This window comes from Neofelis nebulosa, chromosome X (assembly GCF_028018385.1).
Source record: "Neofelis nebulosa isolate mNeoNeb1 chromosome X, mNeoNeb1.pri, whole genome shotgun sequence".
Lineage (NCBI taxonomy): Eukaryota > Metazoa > Chordata > Mammalia > Carnivora > Felidae > Neofelis > Neofelis nebulosa.
In genome coordinates, this window is record NC_080800.1 from 15,724,474 (window position 1) to 15,743,236 (window position 18,763).

At 43.4% G+C, this 18,763-nt stretch overlaps 1 protein-coding gene across 5 annotated transcripts in view; it reads right to left on the minus strand.

Moving 5' to 3' along the window:
• Positions 1 to 18,763, minus strand: part of MAP3K15 (mitogen-activated protein kinase kinase kinase 15) — a 124,319-nt gene that overhangs the window by 60,053 nt on the left and 45,503 nt on the right. For all 5 annotated transcript variants that reach the window (XM_058714329.1, XM_058714332.1, XM_058714328.1 and 2 more), the window contains exon 6: positions 17,062 to 17,168. In XM_058714329.1, the coding sequence (XP_058570312.1) occupies positions 17,062 to 17,168 (107 nt within the window). The remainder of the gene's footprint in view (positions 1 to 17,061; positions 17,169 to 18,763) is intronic.

Here is an 18,763-nt window from a genome sequence, read left to right on the forward strand (position 1 = left end):
CAGTTTGTAACAACCAAACCATGGAGTATCATGCAACCCTCAGAAAGAGGCAGGTCTGTATGTAATTATATAGAAGAATTTCCATAACAGTTCATGGAAAAAACATTGCTGAACTAAATGAATGCCATGATCCCATTCTTTGCAGTAAATATTATTTCCACTTATGTTCACATGCACAAAGTCTGGAAGGATACACATTAAACTGTTCAAAAAAATCACTGCTGGGATTTGCACAAGGTGTTCCTGTGCATGTTTTACTAATAACTATTCTAATAAATAATAAAGAGATTATTCTTTTTAATTTCTTGGCAATTCGACAACAGGCTCTTTTATGCTTTCTTTCCTGAGGACCTGTAAGTCATAAAACTCTGCATCATTCAAGACAACAGATTAGTACGTCAAACAGCTTTTCTCAATGGGGGTTCTGCTAGTGAATTAGGCTCCAGAGAAAATTATTTGATTATCTGAGTAACTATTTTCTCCATTCTCCCAAGTATGGTACATAGGTAGCCCCATTCTGGATACTTAAGAGAGTTCATTCGATTGATACAATGGATGCCTTAGGGCATTAGGGTTTAATTCTCTGTGGAACCCAACCCGGGTTGAGAAGGGCTAATCTAGACACTTGGCATTCTTCTGGAAACCTGCAGTAATTAGGCCTGTATTGCAACTTTGATTTTTCCTATTTTCCAGCCTGATCTTGTTCTCAGAGATTTGATCTGTACTCTCTTTGTCCATAGAATCCAATTATCAGCCTGCAAAACAGATCTCTTAACCAACAGCCCACTCACGATTCCTTCCCATTTTAAAGAGTGAAGAGCTACCAACCCAACTCAATTTTACTACAGCATTGAAATAATTTCTACAGTCAGTGGCAGGAAAATGAAAAAAGACTAAAACTTTAATGAGGTACAACATTTTTACATCTGCTATGAGCCAACTTTTGAGGTGTGAAATTTTCAGGATTCTGAAAAGAATTTACTTAACTCTTCTAAATGCTTCATTATCGATCTGAGTTTGGGTTCATTTGGTTTTCTTTGGACCATTTACAGCAATGTTTCCCTTAAATTTTTTTCATTAACTTGAAACTTACCCTTGTTACTAAAAACAAAAGGTCTTTTGGGGACTAAAAAAAACAAAAATAAAAAATCAAATATTTGCAAAAAATGAAAAGCAAGGCGATTTTCAGCTTAAAAGCCACTTTAGGACAGGTGCTAAACAGCTAATCTCTTTAGTTGTTAATGATCAGTTTTCAGATATGCTTATCATTTTCAGATCCCAAAGTATCCACGAACAAGTCTACAGATAAAATCTCCTGTGTTCAATCAGTCTGGCAACATATGTTTCTGACGATAAGGTCATTTCACAAATTAAGAAAAAGATATGAACTAAGACAGTGGGGTCGCAACGTTGGCTTGCACATTAGAATCACCTGGGAAACTTCAAAAACCTTGGTGTTCAGGTTGCACTTGAGACCAGTTACATCAGTCTCTGGAGATGGGATCCAGGCATTAGTGTGTCTTACCCTGGATGTTCTGTAGGTCTGCATCACTGCTAAGTCCCAGTGACCGCTTCTAAGCCCTTGTCTTATCTGACCTACCAGCCGCATTTGATAGCTGAGTACTCCTTCCTCTTTGGGTTACCTTCTTCATTCGGCTTGCAGGTCACCATACTCTCATTTTCCTTCTACTTGAGTCTAATTTTCTGGTTCCTATTCATCTCCCTAGTCTTTTAACACTGGAGAGTCCTTAAGCATAACCCTTGGATGTTTCTTATCTGTAACTACACTAGATCCCTTGGTATATCATCTACTGTCCTGCTTTTCCAAACATCTATATCTTGATGACTCCCAAATTACTATCTCCAGCCCAGAACTCTCCCCTGAACTCCATATCCAACTATCTTCCTAGCATCTCACTTGCATGTCTAATACCTCAAACTTGATGTGTCCAAAACTTAACTGCTGATTGTCCCATCAAAGCTATTCTTCTCCATCTTATTTAAGAATGGCCAGTCCGTTCCTCCTGTTTTTCATGCCAAAAACTTTGGAGTCATGCTTCATATCGCTAGTATCTTTCATTCGATCAAATCATTCTGTTAGCTTTTATTTTAAGCCACATCCAAAAATGGGCTACACCTCATGCCCACCACTGCTACTACCCTGACCCAAATAACCATCATTTCCTGCTTTCACCCTCACCCTCTACAATCTATTCTCAACATGGGAGTCAGAGTGATCCTCCTAAACACTGAGTCACGTCATGTCACTCCACTACTCAAAACCGTCCACGCAAATGCCAATCATATATCTGACAAGGGGTTAATATCAAAAAGATATAAAGAGTTCATACAACTCAAGAGCAAAAAAAGTCTGATTAAAAAATGGGCAGAGGACCTGAAGAAACATTTTTCCAAAGAAGGCATCAAGACGGCCAATGGTAAAGACAGCAGGCAGACACAGGAAAAGATGTTTGATACCACTCATCATCAGGAAAATGCAATTCAAAACCACAACAATCACCTCGCACCTGTCGGAATGGCTAAGATATATTAAAAAAAAAAAAAGAAAGAAAGAAGTGTTGGTGAGGATATGGATAAAAGGGAATCCTCATGCACTGTGGGTGGGATGCAAATTGATGCAGGTGCTGTGGAAAACAGTATGGAGACTCTTGAAAAAATTAAAAATGGAACTACCATATGATCCAGCAATTCCATTTTTGGGTATTTATCTAAAGGAAACAAAAACACTAACTCTAAAGGATATCTGCACTCCCATGTTCACTGCATTTACAATAGCAAAGACCTAGAAGCCACCTAAGTGTCCAACAGATAACCAGAATGTGATATACATACACAGTGGAGTATTATTCAGTCATAAAAAGGAATCTTGCCATTTGCAACCGCATGCATGGACCCTGAGGGCATTGTGCTGAATGAAACAAGTCAGAGAAAGACAAATACTGTATGATCTCACCTATACGCAGAGTCTGAAAAAAGCAACCAAACCAACCTCAACCAAGCTCACAGATACAGAAGACAGACAGACTGGTTGCTGCCAAAGGTGGGGGGTGGGATGTGGGTGAAATGGGTGAAGGGGGTCAAAAGGTATAAACTTTCAGTTACAAAATACATGCGTCTTGGGGATGTAATACATAGCATGGTGACTGCAGCCAATACTGTATTGTATATTTGAAAGTTTCTGGGGCTCCTGGGTGGCTCAGTTGGTTAAGTGTCCGATTTCAGCTCAGGTCATGATCTCACCACTCGGGAGTTTAAGCCCCACTATCATATGGTAGTTCCCCACTCTGAGCTGTCAGCACAGAGCCTGGAGCCTGCTTCAGATTCTGTGTCTCCCTCGCTCTTTACCCCTCCCCTGCTCGTGCTCTGTCTCTCAGAAATAAATGTTAAAAAAATTTTTTTTAACAAAAGAAATTTTAAAAAAGTTCCTAAGAGAGATCTTAAAGGTTTTCCTCACAAGAAAAATATTCACAATTATGTGTGGTGATGGATGTTAGTAAGACTTCCTGTGGTGATCATTACACAAAATGTACATACATCAAATCATGATGTTATACACCTGAAACTAATACGTTATATATCAATTATATCTCAAAACAAAAAACAACAAAACACCCTTCCAGAGGCTCCCATCGCAGAGCCATTGCCAATTTTCTTTCAGTGGCCTACAAGAGTCTGTAAGACCTGGCTCCCGGTTGTTTCACAGAGTAGGGGTCCTCTGTTCCAGTTGCACAAGCATCCCTGCCGTTGCACGTGCTGATCCCTCTGGCTGGAATGTTCTTCCCCAATATATTTGCATGGTATGTTCCCTCATCTCACATTTTTTCCCATGTCACTCTCTAGTAAGTCAAGTCTTCTCTGAGCACTCAGCTCATAATTGTAACCTGCCCCACCAACCTCCCTACCACCCTAACCTGTTTTAATAATTTTACTTAGTTTGTATGGTGTCTCCCCATTAAGAATGTAAGCTCCAAGAGGAAGGGACTTTTCTGTCTGGTTTGTTTACTGCTATGCCCCAAGGCTTAGAACTCAATCTAGCACATAAGTAGGTGCTCAATAAGTATCTGTTAAGTTGTCTGTTAAATGGATGACAAACTGAGCAAGACTAAATGTAGTGACATGAAAAGATCCCCATCCATTGACTGTTAAGTGAACAAAGAAAATTACAGGGGCGCCTGGGTGGCTTGGTCAGTTAAGTGTCTGAATTTGGCTCAGGTCACGATCTCACGGTTCAGGAGTTCGAGCCCTGCACTGGGCTCTCTGCTGTCAGTGCAGATCCTGCTTTGGATCCTCTGTTCTCATCTCTCTCTGCCCCTCCCCCCTCTTTAAAAAGAAACATTTTTTTTTTTTAATTACAGAGCATCTCCTGTATTGTAAAAACCCTGCAGTATGACATATTGAATAGTATGTAAATTCACAGAACTGAAAGGATATACACCAAACTGATGAGACAGATTACTTCTGGAACATGAGTGGGACTAGAGATTAGAATCACAAGGGACAGTTTCTTTAAACGTTTTTTTCCCCCAGGTTCTTCCCAAAATATATAAGTGTATTTCTTATTTATGCAATAAAACACACAGAGTAAAAACAGAACATTGGACTGGGAATCCTATACAGCTAGATTCTGGTTATTTTTATACCATTTACTACCCATGTGAATTTTGAGCCAAGTTGCTTACCCTTTCTGGGCCTCAGTTCTTCATGTGCAAAGTATGTTCGACTTTGCTTACTTCACCAGGCAACGGGGAACTACAGGTCTGCCAGAGCTTTCATTGGTCACTAAGCATCCTGCCTGCCTGTCTTTTCTGTACTGTGTGTCTGTAAGAGAAAGCTCATAGGGTAGGAGGCAGACTTCCAAAAAATCTTTTTTTCTACACAAACACTCAGAATTAACAAGCAAAATGTCTCACTTAGACCAGTGTCCTTTCTAGGACAAACTCTGTCTCAGGCTGCCCACCAAAAACCTCTGAAGACACTCCTGCTTCCAATTAGGAGTGGAAGACTGTGAAAGGACTTCCACTCTCACAGTAACAATAAAAACCTAGACAATATATAAACTACTGAAGAGGAGGAAGAACTTCCTTGATTAATTCCACAGGAAAAAAATGCTTTCAGAGCTGAGCAAAGAGCCATGACAGCATCCTCACTGGGGTGCCTGCTCTAGGTACTGACAAATCGAAGAGGGAGCCTTTGATAGAGAAACTGCACAGGGACAAAGAGAAAATGAGCAAAGTTGTGCACAACAGCATGGGCTGATGGGAAAGAACGGAATATGGAAGGGTCCCCAGGCGAAAACTAATCGCTGAGTGTAAGAACTCCCTTGCAGCACACTTGCCCACTAAATTTTTCCAAGAAAGCTGTGATGAAGGGGAGGCTCAAAGTAAAAAAGAGATCACACGCATTATCATAGCACTCAGATGTGGGTCACTGTGAAAACTGAATTCAAAAATTACACAAACAGCAACTCAAAGTCTTCCATGCTCAAATACTGACAAGATCAGAAAGGTAGCAGACAGACAAGAGGTGGGAGGTCAGGCTAACTGCAAGTAAACTGATTAGAATTGAGTCCAGTCCCAACCCAGCTACTCTCTAGGAGAAATATGAAAAAAATCAGTCATATATGTTAATTGCCAGACCTAAGACAGGGCTCAGATAATCAAGGTAATAAACAAAACAAACTGAAATTATACTTCAGTCTCCACTGTTTTGTTTTTTCCCCACTGTTCTTTTAGATAAAATGTCTAAAATAAAACTGAGATGTGCACAGAAGAAAATGTGACCCACGATCAAGATAAAACATAATCAATAGAACCAGACCCAGAAATTGACAGTAACTTTAAAACTATTATAAACATGGGCACCTGGGTGGCTCAGTTGGTTAAGTGTCCAACTCTTGATTTCGGCACAGGTCACGATTTCACGATTCAGGAGATTGAGCCCCACATTGGGCTCTGCGCTGGCAGTGCGGAGGCTGCTTGGGATTCTCCCTTTCCCTCCCTCTTTGCCCCTCCCCACTCACACTCTCTCTCAAAATAAACTTAAAAAAACTATTACAAAATGTTTAAATATATATATGTATACATAAAGCATGTATCTGTGAAGAAATAAGATATTTTGTGACAGAAATGGAAACTCTCAAAAAAAAAAAAAAACGAATAGAAGTCCTAAAACTAAAAAGTTAAAAAAAAAAAAAACAACACTGAATGAACACAGCATCAGATCTGGACACGGATAAGATCGGGTGTGTTCAGGGTGGTACGGCCATAGACCAGATTTGGGCCCTCTGAAACACAGGATCAGTGACCTGGAATATGGGCCAAATGCCATTATCCAAACGGGGCTGGATGGGTATGGGAGGAGAGTGGACAAGGGCAAAAGGAAACTTTGTGGGATAAAACGCTGTGTCTGTTGATCGTGGTAATAGTTATATGAGACTATTTGTTTGGCTAAAGTCATCAAACTGTGCACTTTAAATGGGTGCATTTTACTGTACGGAAGTTCTACCTTATACCTTAATAAAGCTGGCTCTAAAAATACATAGAACCCATCAATGTCTCTGAAAGGTAAGTGTCCTGCTGGGCCAATCAGTGGTCTGTTTGCCTTCAGATACACCCCTCTTTCACCTGCTCTGCTCTGCATCACAGGGGAGCGGGCTCCTCCAGGATGCTTCTGGGCTTCCTGGTCAGCTGATTACCAGCAATGAGCAGCCAGTGGAAGACGATGGTGGACAAGTATCTGGAGGAGCGGAAGAATGAAGTAGCCATAATACTTTCTCCCCTTTTTTGTCTGTGTTTCCTGTGGTGGCTCTAGAAACAACTGCATCTCTTCTATAGATCTACCTCCCAAAAGGCTGGCGTGTAATGGTTTCAAGTGATCCTGGCTCCTAGATTCTGGTCACATCACCTCTTTCCTGTATCCATCCAGCCAAAGGAGGGATGGTAGCAGCTTCCTGTACATGTTCATTTCTGAGTGGCCTCAGTTCCCTGTTTGGCTTCTCAGCTCTTCCATCACCTGTGTAACCAATTCCATGTATTACATTTCCTCTACTTTAAATACTTAGAGATTTGTTTCCTGATTGGATCTTGACAGATATACACCTGCCACAAGGAAGCAGGTGCCTTTGTCTGGCCAGATGCCTCGTATTTACATACGGAGAAGGGAACAGTTACAGGCAACCTGTGTTTGAGTGTGAACAATGCCCAGAACCAAAGAAATGCATGAACCAGAATGGTTGTTTTCTTACATCAGGGCAGAACCACTATTAAATCATCCTATCCTTGCCTCCATCATCACCACCTTTTCCAGTCCCCTGGGACCACCAAGCAACATCTATAAAGGTTGGGCTTGGGGTGCCTGGGTGACTCCGTTGGGTAAGTGTCTGTCTCTTGATTTCGGCTCAGGTCATGATCTCATGGTTCGTGAGCTTGAGCCCTGCGTCGGGCTCTGCACTGTCAGCACGGAGCCTGCTTGGGATTCTCTCTCTCTGCCCATTCCCTGCTTTCACACATGCATAGTCTCTCTCAAAATAAACATTTGTTTTAAGTTTATTTATTTTGAGGCACAGAGACAGTGTGAGTGGGGTAGGGGCAGAGAGACAGGGAGACAGAGAATCCCAAGCAGGCTCCATGCTGTCAGTGCAGAGCCCGGTGTGGGGCTCAAACCCACGAAACCACGAGATCGTGTGCTGAGCTGAAACCAAAAGTTGGACGCTTAAATGACTGAGCCACCCAGGTGCCCCTCAAAAGAAACATTTTTAAGAAAAACATTTTTACAGTGGACTGGCAGGCCATAATTTCGAATAAGGCACTTCGAAGGCTGGCTCTCCCATTTTCACAAAGGCAACAGGAGGTGAAGAATATTCTTGCTGCACTCTTGGTTCTTCTGACAGACTCTCAGGGATCTCCACATGGATGGATCCAGTTAAACTCTTCTTGTTTACAAGCTGCAGTGGTAACTAGGATGTGTTCACTAAAACCCATTTATTATTATGGGTCTGGCCCTCAGCCAGACCACATTTCCCCACTTCTCTTGCAATTAGGTTGGCCCATGAGACTGAACTTCGGCCAATGACATATGCTAACAAGTAACAAACATCACTTCCTGACCAGGCTCATACAAAACTCCCTGGTACAGTCAAAAGTGGAAACCACCCTAATGTCCATCAACTGATAAATGAATAGATGAAACGGGGTCTATCAGTGCAATGGAGTATTTTTCAGCCACAGGAAGTAATTTAGTACTGATATATGCTACAACATGAATGAACCTTGACAAAATTATGCTAAGTGAAAGAAGTCACCCAGAAAAGATCACGTATTATAGGATTCCATTTATATGAAGTGTCCAGAATAGGCAAATCCAGAGAGACAAAAAGAGATGAGTGGTTTTCTCGGGCTAGCAGCTGAGGTGGGGGAACACGGAGTGACTGCTAATGGACTGCCAAAATATAACAGTGGTTGTTTAGGGCGGGGAAGGGGAGCTAGGGGGTGGAAGGGGGATGGTGGCTGATAATGGGTTCAGGATTTGGGGGGGACAAATGATGAAAATATTCTAAAACTGATTACTGTGACGGTTGCACAACTTTGTGAATATACTAAAAATCAATGGCTTGTACTCTTTAAATGGGTGAACTATAGAGAATGCAAATTATATCTCAATAAAGCTGTTACAACACACACACCCCACACAAAACATCCTTGGCAATTCAGCATGGTCTCTCTTATCACCTGGTGAAAGGAGAGCAGAGGATCGAAGAGAGGGCAGAGCACCAAGATGGAAGGAGACTGAATTTTCAATCACCTGGAGAAGAGATTGCCCAACCAGGATACATCCACACTGGAATGATTCGTAAGTGAAAACAAACATTCATCATGTTAAGACTGAAATTGATATGCTACTTGTTATAGCAGTTACCCTAACCCTGACCAATACACAAGCCACCACCACTAAGAAGGCACAGGTTTCCTTGGTGATAAAGACCAATTCCCCTCTGAGTCTATATCAAATCCCATTTGAACAGACACCTTGGATCCCGCACCAGGAAAACTTCCATCACTGCTGACCGTGACCTGGCCTATGCAGTCCTTCACTTTTCTGGGATTCCGTGCTTTGGACCATGCCCTACTTTAAGGGTGGCATTGCCAGTAATTCTGCTTTATATTTTTCTGTGTACACCGAACACATATGACTTAGATATGTTTATTTTCACACATATAAAGTTCAACAGGTTTGCCTACTACTACACCAAGCCCTTAACTGTAGCACCCAGTTATCACCATATGGATCTTCTCCAACTGTAGGCCACAGGTGATCACTGAGTCATTCATTCATTCACCCACTCAACAAATACTTACTGAGTACTTACTCTGTGGGTGGCACAATGTTATTAGGCACAGGGGAGGCAATGGCCTAGTATACTGTGGCTCCTGCCCCCCTCAGATTTAGCCTAGTGGGAGGGAGAATAAATATTAACAAGTAAACACAGAAATGTGCGTGCTATGAAGGAAGAGAGCAGGTGCTATGAGAATGACTAACAGCAGGGACATTGTTTTTAGCTATGGTACTCTTTGCAACACCAATCATTTAGAAAGGGACATTTAACTAGACCCTGAAGGATCATCAGATTCAGTGAGGCAAGCAATGAGCATTCCAGACAGAGGAAGCACCCATGAGGAGAACAGCCTGCCTCTCTTAAGAAATGAAGGCAGGTGAGGGTGGTGACAGGGCAGTGAACCAGGAACGGGACAGGAGGCAAGGCAGGACCCAGGTCACATGGGACCATTTCCCTAACTCTTAGGCGAAGTTTCTCCATTAAGGAGTCCTACTCACAAGAACTCAGAAGCTATGAACTAACTTTCACATTTTACTCCAAATGGCTTTCTAGATTTTAGCTCTTAAGAAGCCTTCCTGAAATACCATCATGGAAGATAATAGAACACTGGTGGTTGGGATTCTGTCAGGAAATAGAAGGGCAATTCACATTCACTCAGCATCTTCTATGTGCCAGGCACTGTGTGCTAAGTTTTTAAAGATATTCTTATTTAAGGGGCGCCTGGGTGGCTCAGTCAGTTGAGCGTTCAACTCTTGATTTCGGCTCAGGTCGTGATCCTAGAGTCATGGGATCCAGCCCTGTGTTGGGCTCCACACTGAGCATGGAGCCTGCTTGGGATGCTCTCTCTCTGTCTCCCTCTGCCTCTTTCCCTCTCTCTCTTAAAAAAAAAAAAATTCTAACTTAATTCTTAAAACCATCTCATTTCACATATGAGTGAAACCATATGGTATTTGTCTTTCTCTGACTTATTTCACTTGGCATTATACTCTCTACATCCATCCATGTCATTGCAAATGACAAGACTTCATTCTTTGTTGTGGCTGAATAATATTCCGTTGTACATATATACTACATTTGTTTACCCATTCATCTATCGATGGACACTTAGGCTGCTTCCGTAATTCAGCTAATGAGCAAAGAAAAAAAATGGAGAGAGGACCAACTAAGAAACAGACTCCTAACTATAGGGAGCAAACTGATGGTTACCAGAGGGGAGGAGTGGAGGGATGGGCGAAACAGGTGATGGGGATTAAGGAGTGCACTTGTGATGAGGACAGGGTGATGCATGGAAGTGTCCAATCACTGTATTGTACACCTGAAACTAATATTACACTCTATGGTAACTGGAATTGAAATTTTAAAAATCCCATCTTATTAATTTCCATTATCCTCATTTTTTCCACAGCAGTGCATTCCACAGTTTCATGGGTTGTAAACAGCAGAGTGGTTTTGAAATATTTCTCAAACTGTGTATGTGTGTGTGTGTGTGTGTGTGTGTGTGTGTGTGTAATGTATCACATGTGTGAATGTATTTTCCATCACTTGTTAACTTTACACACCCCTCATGAGCGGTCTCCTTCTTTAGTACAAAGGCCTCCCCTGACACAGAAGTCATTAATTGGGGCGGGGGTGAGAGGGGGACAAAAGGGAGGAAACCAAAGCAGGAACTGGACAGAAAAGGAAGATACCTTAGGCCCAAGAAGACCAGGGGGAGGACTGATGGAGGTGGTTTAAGTACTCTGAATAAATGCTTTTCAAAAGGAAAACGTGTAGGGGGACCCGGTGGCTCAGTCAGTTAAGCACCTGACTTCAGCTCAGGTCATCATCTCACGGTTCGTGAGTTCAAGCCCTGCATCAGACTCAGGTCATGATCTTGTAGGTTTGTGAATTCCAACCCCCCACTGGGCTCTCTGCTATCAGCACAGAGCCCACTTAGGATCCTCTGTCCCCCCACCCACCTTCCCCCACTCTCACATACTCTGCCTATCTGTCAAAAATCCACACACACACACACACACACACACACACACACACACACACAAAGGAAAACATGTATTATTGGCAAGGCCACTACTCAGAATATAAGGAGATAGTACATTTCTCAGAAAAAAAATTGCAACTGGTCTTTTGGTATAAAAAGTATGTATTAGGAAAATGGCTTCGATACTCAACTACCACCTAATGCTCTCATCACAGATGACAAAGGAGAACATATAAAAGGATGGCTCTACAGTTCAAGAGGCCCAAGGATTCTTTTGGCTATCCCTCAGGCAAACGAAAAAGAAGAGGAAGCTTTCTGGGCAGAGATTCATGGATTATGCCATGACATCATTAAACTAGTGTTCCCAGGGGTGCCTGGGTGGCTCAGTGGGTTAAGTGACCTGACTTTGGCTCAGGTCATGATCTCACAGTTTGTGGGTTCAAGCCCTGCATCGGGGCTCTGAGCCTGGAGCCTGCTTCAGATTCTGTGTCTCCCTCTCTCTCTGCCCCTCCCCTAGTCACGCTCTCTTGGTGTCTCTCAAAATTAAACAAACATTAAAAAAAAAAATCTAGTGTATCCAGAGCACTTTGCTAAAACTGGGGAGTTGTGGTCCCAGATCTCTTACTGATCAGCTGTTATATTCTGGGCCCTGGCCTTTCTTTCTTTCTTCCTCCTCTCTAAAATAAAGAGTTTGGACCAGATGACTCCTGTCAGTTCACAAGATTCATGCTTCTCTTCACTTCCAGGAAAATGATTACCACAAAGATACCCTTACCACAAAGATACCCTTATTTTGCAACATGCTTTTGGGTCATCATTTTCCTACTCTTGACAAACACCTACTAAAGAATGGCTACATAGGGGCACGTCAGTCGTTTAAGCATCTGACTCTTGATTTTGGCTCAGGTCATGATCTCACGGTTCATGAGTTCAAGCCCTGCATCAGGCTCTGTGCTGACAGTACACAGCCTGCTTGGGATCCTCTCTCCCCTTCTCTTTCTGCCCCTCTCCTGCTCACACGGTCTCTCTCTCTCTCTCTCAAATAAATAAACTTTAAAGAATGGCTATATAAATACATAAATTATTTCTGGCAAGATCGAACGGTATACATAAACAGAAGACACAAAGAAAAGGATGCTGGCGATTACGGCAGAGACAAGGAACCCACGCTGCCCTCCTGGGGACACATGTCCCTCCACCAAAGCAATAACAAAGCTGGAGTCCAGGGGCTAAAGATGAGGTGACTGCTGTAGGTTCTGGAACAAGCTTGTGGCCTCTCTGGCACAGGCTGGATTTCGTAACATCTGTTTACTATCGCCCCTGCACACATTTCCAGGCCCCACAGCGTACCTGCCTCTATCGCTCCCCTTAACTTATTTATTTATTTATAGAATGATACAACAGATATTCTAATATTTATATTAGAATATCTTATTTATAGAATGATACATCAGATATTCTAATAAATGCATCAAGCATCTGGTTTCCCTTCCACTAGCTGAGGAATTCAAGGAGTTAAATTTTGCTGGAGTTAGCAGTCTTGACCCAAAGGTGCAGAAAGGAGAATATGAGAACACTCCTATTTTGTGACAGTTTTGTTCTTAACCTAGTACTTTGATTCCGTTATTCTTCTTCCAGACCATCTTTCTGCCTGCTGCTTGGAAACCTGGTCAGGTTCTTCTGGCTGCATTAACATATCCCATAAAGTCCTGTCTGTAAAAACAACAGCAAATAAAAATTTCCCATGAAGGATTGCAGGCCACTGAGTGGCAAGCAGTTTAACTGCTCAAAGGAAACTTGAGGCAGCTTTGAATGAGCTTCTGAACAGCTCAAGTGCAAGGGATCAGGAAGAGCTAGCTGGGTCAAGCCAGCTTTCCTAGTAACAGGGACGCCTTGCCATCTGAGGGTCAAATGTGGTTCATTACCGCCAAACTTTAGTAACTAATTCATGGCCGTGATTTGCTCCACTTCCTGAGTTAAAGGTCAACTGTAATGCAGGAATATTATTTGTCTATCACTATATTCCCCTTTATAGACACAGGGTAACGCCATAAAGTTTCTCAAAACTGTACATAGTACCAAATTCTACTGTGCATATGCTGACAGCTGGCCAAGTTCTACCCAAAGCAAAAATGTCAAATTCAGGGTCAGACTGCATATACACAGGAAACAAATACCGCAATATTACAGAAAATCCCTAGTCGGTTGGAAAAAAGGAGGTTCTTGGCTTTGAGGACCTTGCCTGGCCTATCACAAAGAGCCACCAGCTAAGGTGACTAGAAAGAAAAAAGCCATCACCGGAGAGCAAGGTGGGTCAGTGGTGTGCAGTCCCAGTCACTCTGCTTCCAAACTGGAAACACATTCATTCACCCTGTGATCACTTCATCCTGCCACACCCATTTCTCTTAGGTACTGGTTTTACATTTCAAAACTCATTTTTCTCTATTAGTGCTCTCAATGGATGGCAATCAGAATATTTTGTTCTGTTTGACAGCAGTTACCTCTACTCCATCTGAGAGAAGACATGGTGGTGAGTGACTTAAGTGGCCCTCTTCGTTTTTATTTAACAAACCATTTTTTCATAGCACTTACAGTGTGCCAGACATTCTTCCAGAAACTTCATCAGTGCCAGCTCATTTAATCCTTACAAATCAAGGGTTAATCAAGTATAATTAAGTATGAATGAAAGTGGCACACACTACTTTGACGTAACAGAGTTACAAGACTTTTCTTTTTTTTCTGGGCTTAATGAAGATGCCCTTCCCAATACTCCCTGCCTTGGGATCCTGAGTTTAAAGACCAGTGGGGAGGGGCTCCTGGGTGGCTCGGTAGGTTAAATGTCCAATTCTTGATCTCGGCCTGATCTCACAGTTTGTGAGATCGGGCTCTGTGCTGACAGCACAGAGCCTGGTCAGGATTGTCTCTCTCCCTTGCTCTTTCTCTGTCCCTCCCTCCCCCCATCAAACTAAATCAATAAACTTAAAAAAAAAAAAAAAGAGTAGTGGGGAGAGAGGAGGCACATTTTTCACAGAGATCATGAAATCTTCCCTCCAAAAGGAATAAAAATCCTATCACTGTTTGCCATTATCTACTCCAGCAGGACATACACGTGTGCTATATATCCAGCAGAAATGTGCCATTAATGTACAAAAACCATGCACAAGAATATTCATAGCAGCACTGTTCTTAGCACCCCAAAGTAAAAACAACCTAAAGGTTTATCAGCAATAAAACAGATAAATCAATTGTGGTATATCCACACAACAGATTATTCTCCAGCAACAAGAATCAACGAACTAAGAATACATCCAACAGCACGGATGAATCTCACAAACATGATGCCAAGTGAAGGAAACAGACACAACGGAAATACACAATGTGTCATTCCATTTATATGAAGTCCAAGGACAGGAAAAATTGATCTAGGCTGACAGATGTTACAACAGCGGTTGCATACGAAGGGGTGGGAACTGCCTGCAAAGGAGCACAAAGGAACTTTCTGAGGGGATGGAAATGTTTTATATTTTGATAAGGGTGTTGTGTACAGTCTACGTCCATTTATCAAAATTCATCCAACTGTACACTTAAGATCTACGCGTTTCACTGCATGTACATTTTACTTCAACATAAGAGAGAGACGTGATGTCACGTGGGTTCTACGACTCCTGAAGCCATGGGCTTCTGAACACATCTGCTGTCCTGCAGATGCCGCCGGGGCAAACCCACAATGTGGAGCCTAATCCAGGTGCTGAAACCAAGCCAAGACTGAGAAACTGGACACAGGAGTCCTCTAACCCAGGTCACCTCCTATACTCACTTTATTCATTCCCCGTGGAAGATGTTGGCCATGGAAGGTTGATGAGGAGGTGCCAAAACTCTTTGGCTCTCAGGCTGAGTCTGAACACCCTCCCAGAGTCTTCTGCTTTATAATTCAATATGACCAATTTCTGGCCCCGGCAGAAGGCAGGTCCCGCAGTAAGTATATCTGGGCACGGCTCTCACCATATTCACCTAATGCTGCTCTCCTTCCTGTATCTTACCCACGGAAGAAGGGAGACTGCAGGATTAAGACATTTAGGCATCTAGGATTTTGGAGGGTTGAAATGGCAAACTTATAATTCATCCTCCAAACCCACAGTAGCCAAGTTTGAATGAGCACATGGTCGACCAGGTAGAGACTACATTTCCCAACTGCCCTTACGGCTAGATGGACTCATGTGACTATGCCCTCACCAGTGGAATGTGAGTAGAAGTGTCACGTGCAAATTCTACTTGCTTTTAAAGAAGGCTGTCCTGAGTCTCCACTGTTTCCCCCTTTGCATAGGCTGGGAAAACAGGGTAGCAGCGACCTGTCTTCAACTAGAAGAAGACAACACTTTTGCAGGTTTAAGAGCTACAAAATGGTCTGAAACCAGGTCCCTAAACAATTCCTGGAGCGTGCTATGCCACTAGTCTGGCCCACTCACCACTGGACTACCATGTGAAAGAGAAATTTTGATCTTACTTCAATCATTTTATTTGAGGTGTCTTTGTTACAGCATCTGAACTAATACCCCCCAGCACACAAGCTTTTGAGGCTCATGGTCTCCAGGCAGGAGTTTCCAAGTCTCACAGACTATCTAGCTCAGTAATTTATATTCCGAAGTTCAGATCATACTAGTAAATGAAGACAGCACCTACTTTTCCTATCATACAACGTCATCCTGTTGCTTCAACTAGTCCCTCACCATCTACAAGATACTATCAACTCCTTATTCAGGTGTACAAGGTCCTTTGAAGACACAGTCCCACCCTCCACACTTAGCCTCATGGCATGTGCTTGCTTCCCGTGTGTCCCATGTTATAGTCACCCTGGATGCTCCCTGAGGGCACCCTGCACATGAAGAACACTAAGCTCCAATTTCTGTTCTGGCCAAGCAGAACGGCCTTTTCACCATCCCCATCCCACACTCTCTCCTGCCCGCAAGGTTATTCCTACTATGAATTCCAAACCCAGCCCAAAAGACCCCAGGGAAGCTTCTTAAAAACCTCCAAGCAGAGGGGCGCCTGGTGGCTCAGTCGGTTAAGCATCCAACTCTTGATTTCAGTTCAGGTCATGATCTCATGGTCATAAGATCAAACTTCGTGCTGGGCTCCACGCTGGGCATGAAGCCTACTGGACAAATTCTCTGTCTCTCTCCCTGCCCCCCACTCTGCCCCACCCAACCCCCTGCTGCCTCGCTTGTGCTCTCTCTCCAAAAGAAACAGAAAAACCTCTAAGGAGAATAACTTCCTCCCTCTGGTATGCTTCCACAGCATTTTGGGCAAACCTTCATTAAGGCATTTATTACTCTGAGCTCTTAGGGCTTTATTTACATGTCTGGCCTCACAGCTGGAACATATGCTCCAAAGACCAAATCCCCGAAGACCAAGACCATATGCCTTGCCCATTTTCATAACCTTGGCATTTAGCAAATGATCTGGCTCAGACTCAGTGAGAGGTGAATGAAGGAAGGACTGGGGGCGCCTAGGTGGCTCAGTTAAGCGTCTGACTCTTGGTACAGCTCAGGTCATGATCTCATGGCTCGTGGGTTTGAGCCCTGCATCAGGCTCTGTGCTGACAGCACGGAGCCTGCTTAGGATTCTCTCTCTCTCCCCGCCCCCTCTCAAAGATAAACCAACATAAAAAAAAAAAAGAACAGAAGAGGCGGCAGATTTCAAAATTCTATACGTACATTATTACACTTACCTGTTCAGCGCAAATGCATAATGGAATTTAATATTATGCTGATCGGCCAAGTCACACGTAGGCAGCATTTTTAGTGTTTCTACTAGCTTCACCATAGCATCATAGTCCTGTTGGCAAGAGGTCCCACGGTGAGAAGGAGATGAAACACACAGCTCTTCACAGATTTTTCTGAACAGTTATAAACATGACTGCCTCAGCATTTAGATACAAGCTTTTCCCTACACACAGCATTTAGTGAAGTTACTTACAGCCCGTGAGAGAACAGAAATAACATTGTTTTTAAACCCAAAATGGATGAGAGAGAAGACAGACAAAAAATCCCTGCTACCAGAGGCCACAAAAAGATCAAGGGAAAGAAGTGTAAAGGCAACAAAAGCAAGCAAATGAGTCCAGCAGCCCAAAAATAGCTACCACGCTTTGAGGGCAGGCGAGTTAACACTAAGAGCACAGCTGTGGGTGAAGATGAGCGAGATAAAAACATACACAAAATCTTACGGTCACTTGCTGTGTTAAGAGAGGAAACATGCCAGGTCCTTCCTATTTTGCCAGAACTAAGTGAATTCATCTAAACCAGGGTTTCTCAACCTTGGCACCATCGACATTTTGGGGCTGGATCATTCTTTGCTGTGGGGGCTGTCCTGTGCATTCCGGGATGTTATGCAGCACCCGTGGCCTCGACCCATAAGATGTCAGTAGCACCTCCCCCTAGCCTCCAAGTTGTGAAAGCCAAACATGTCTCCAGACACTGTCACATGTCCCCTCGTTGAAAACCATAGCTCTAAACTGCATAATTGCCCAGGGAAAAATTGCTACTGTGTTTGTCTCAGCTGGGTCCCCTCTGAGCAATGCCATCTGCTACCCTTCCAGCCAGGCTTTGAATCCCGGTTACTGGCCAACTTGCTGACAGTCAGCCACGGTTAGCTGAAGAGGACTTCCCACTGAAATCCCATGCCTGTCGTGTGCCTCTGCACCTTGAGGCCACTGCTCGAGAGAAGGAGACAGTGTATCCCTCTCGGGGTAAGCTTCTGGCTTACCTTTGAGCCTGAGAGTCCTACCCACGGAAGGTTATAAAAAGATGTGTGCCGGCGAGGACAGAAGGAAGCCAGCAGCTCAGATGGAAGAAAGATTCAAAAAGGTCATTCCCATTCTCCTGTCCCCTAGGCCATGATCTAATCATTGTCAAAATTCCTAACAGCATCTGCTGTTAAAGTCAATTAGATGCGCCTGTTTGTTGCCAGGCAGGTGTGCCTTAGTGGTTGACCCTTCTTCCTTTGGGTCGTCGAGGGATGCCTCGCTCGTTTAGATTTAAAGACCTGTGGTCCACAACCTCCAGTATGGCTTTGTGGAGTTCTGCAGGGAAGGCCCACTATCGTGTGCTCCCCCAAAGGGCAGGAAGTCAAGACATCCTTACAAATGGCTCAAAAGCATTTAACTTGGAGGGAGGAAACCATTTCTTTCATGGTACCGCATCCCATAAACTCTTTCTCAAGGACTCTCCACAAGTCTCTGATGCTTGTTTTAGAATAAGTGTCTGCATTCCCTGGGTCCTGGATGTGCCTCTGCTACTCCTGCTCTGTCACTAATGGGTGGTGGGAAACAAAGAAAGAAGCAACAAAGGCCTAAAGAGGCATAGTGGAGGAGTTAAGAGCAAGGACAATGGAGCCAGCTGCCTCAGTATAAATCGTGACTTTGCCAACTGCCG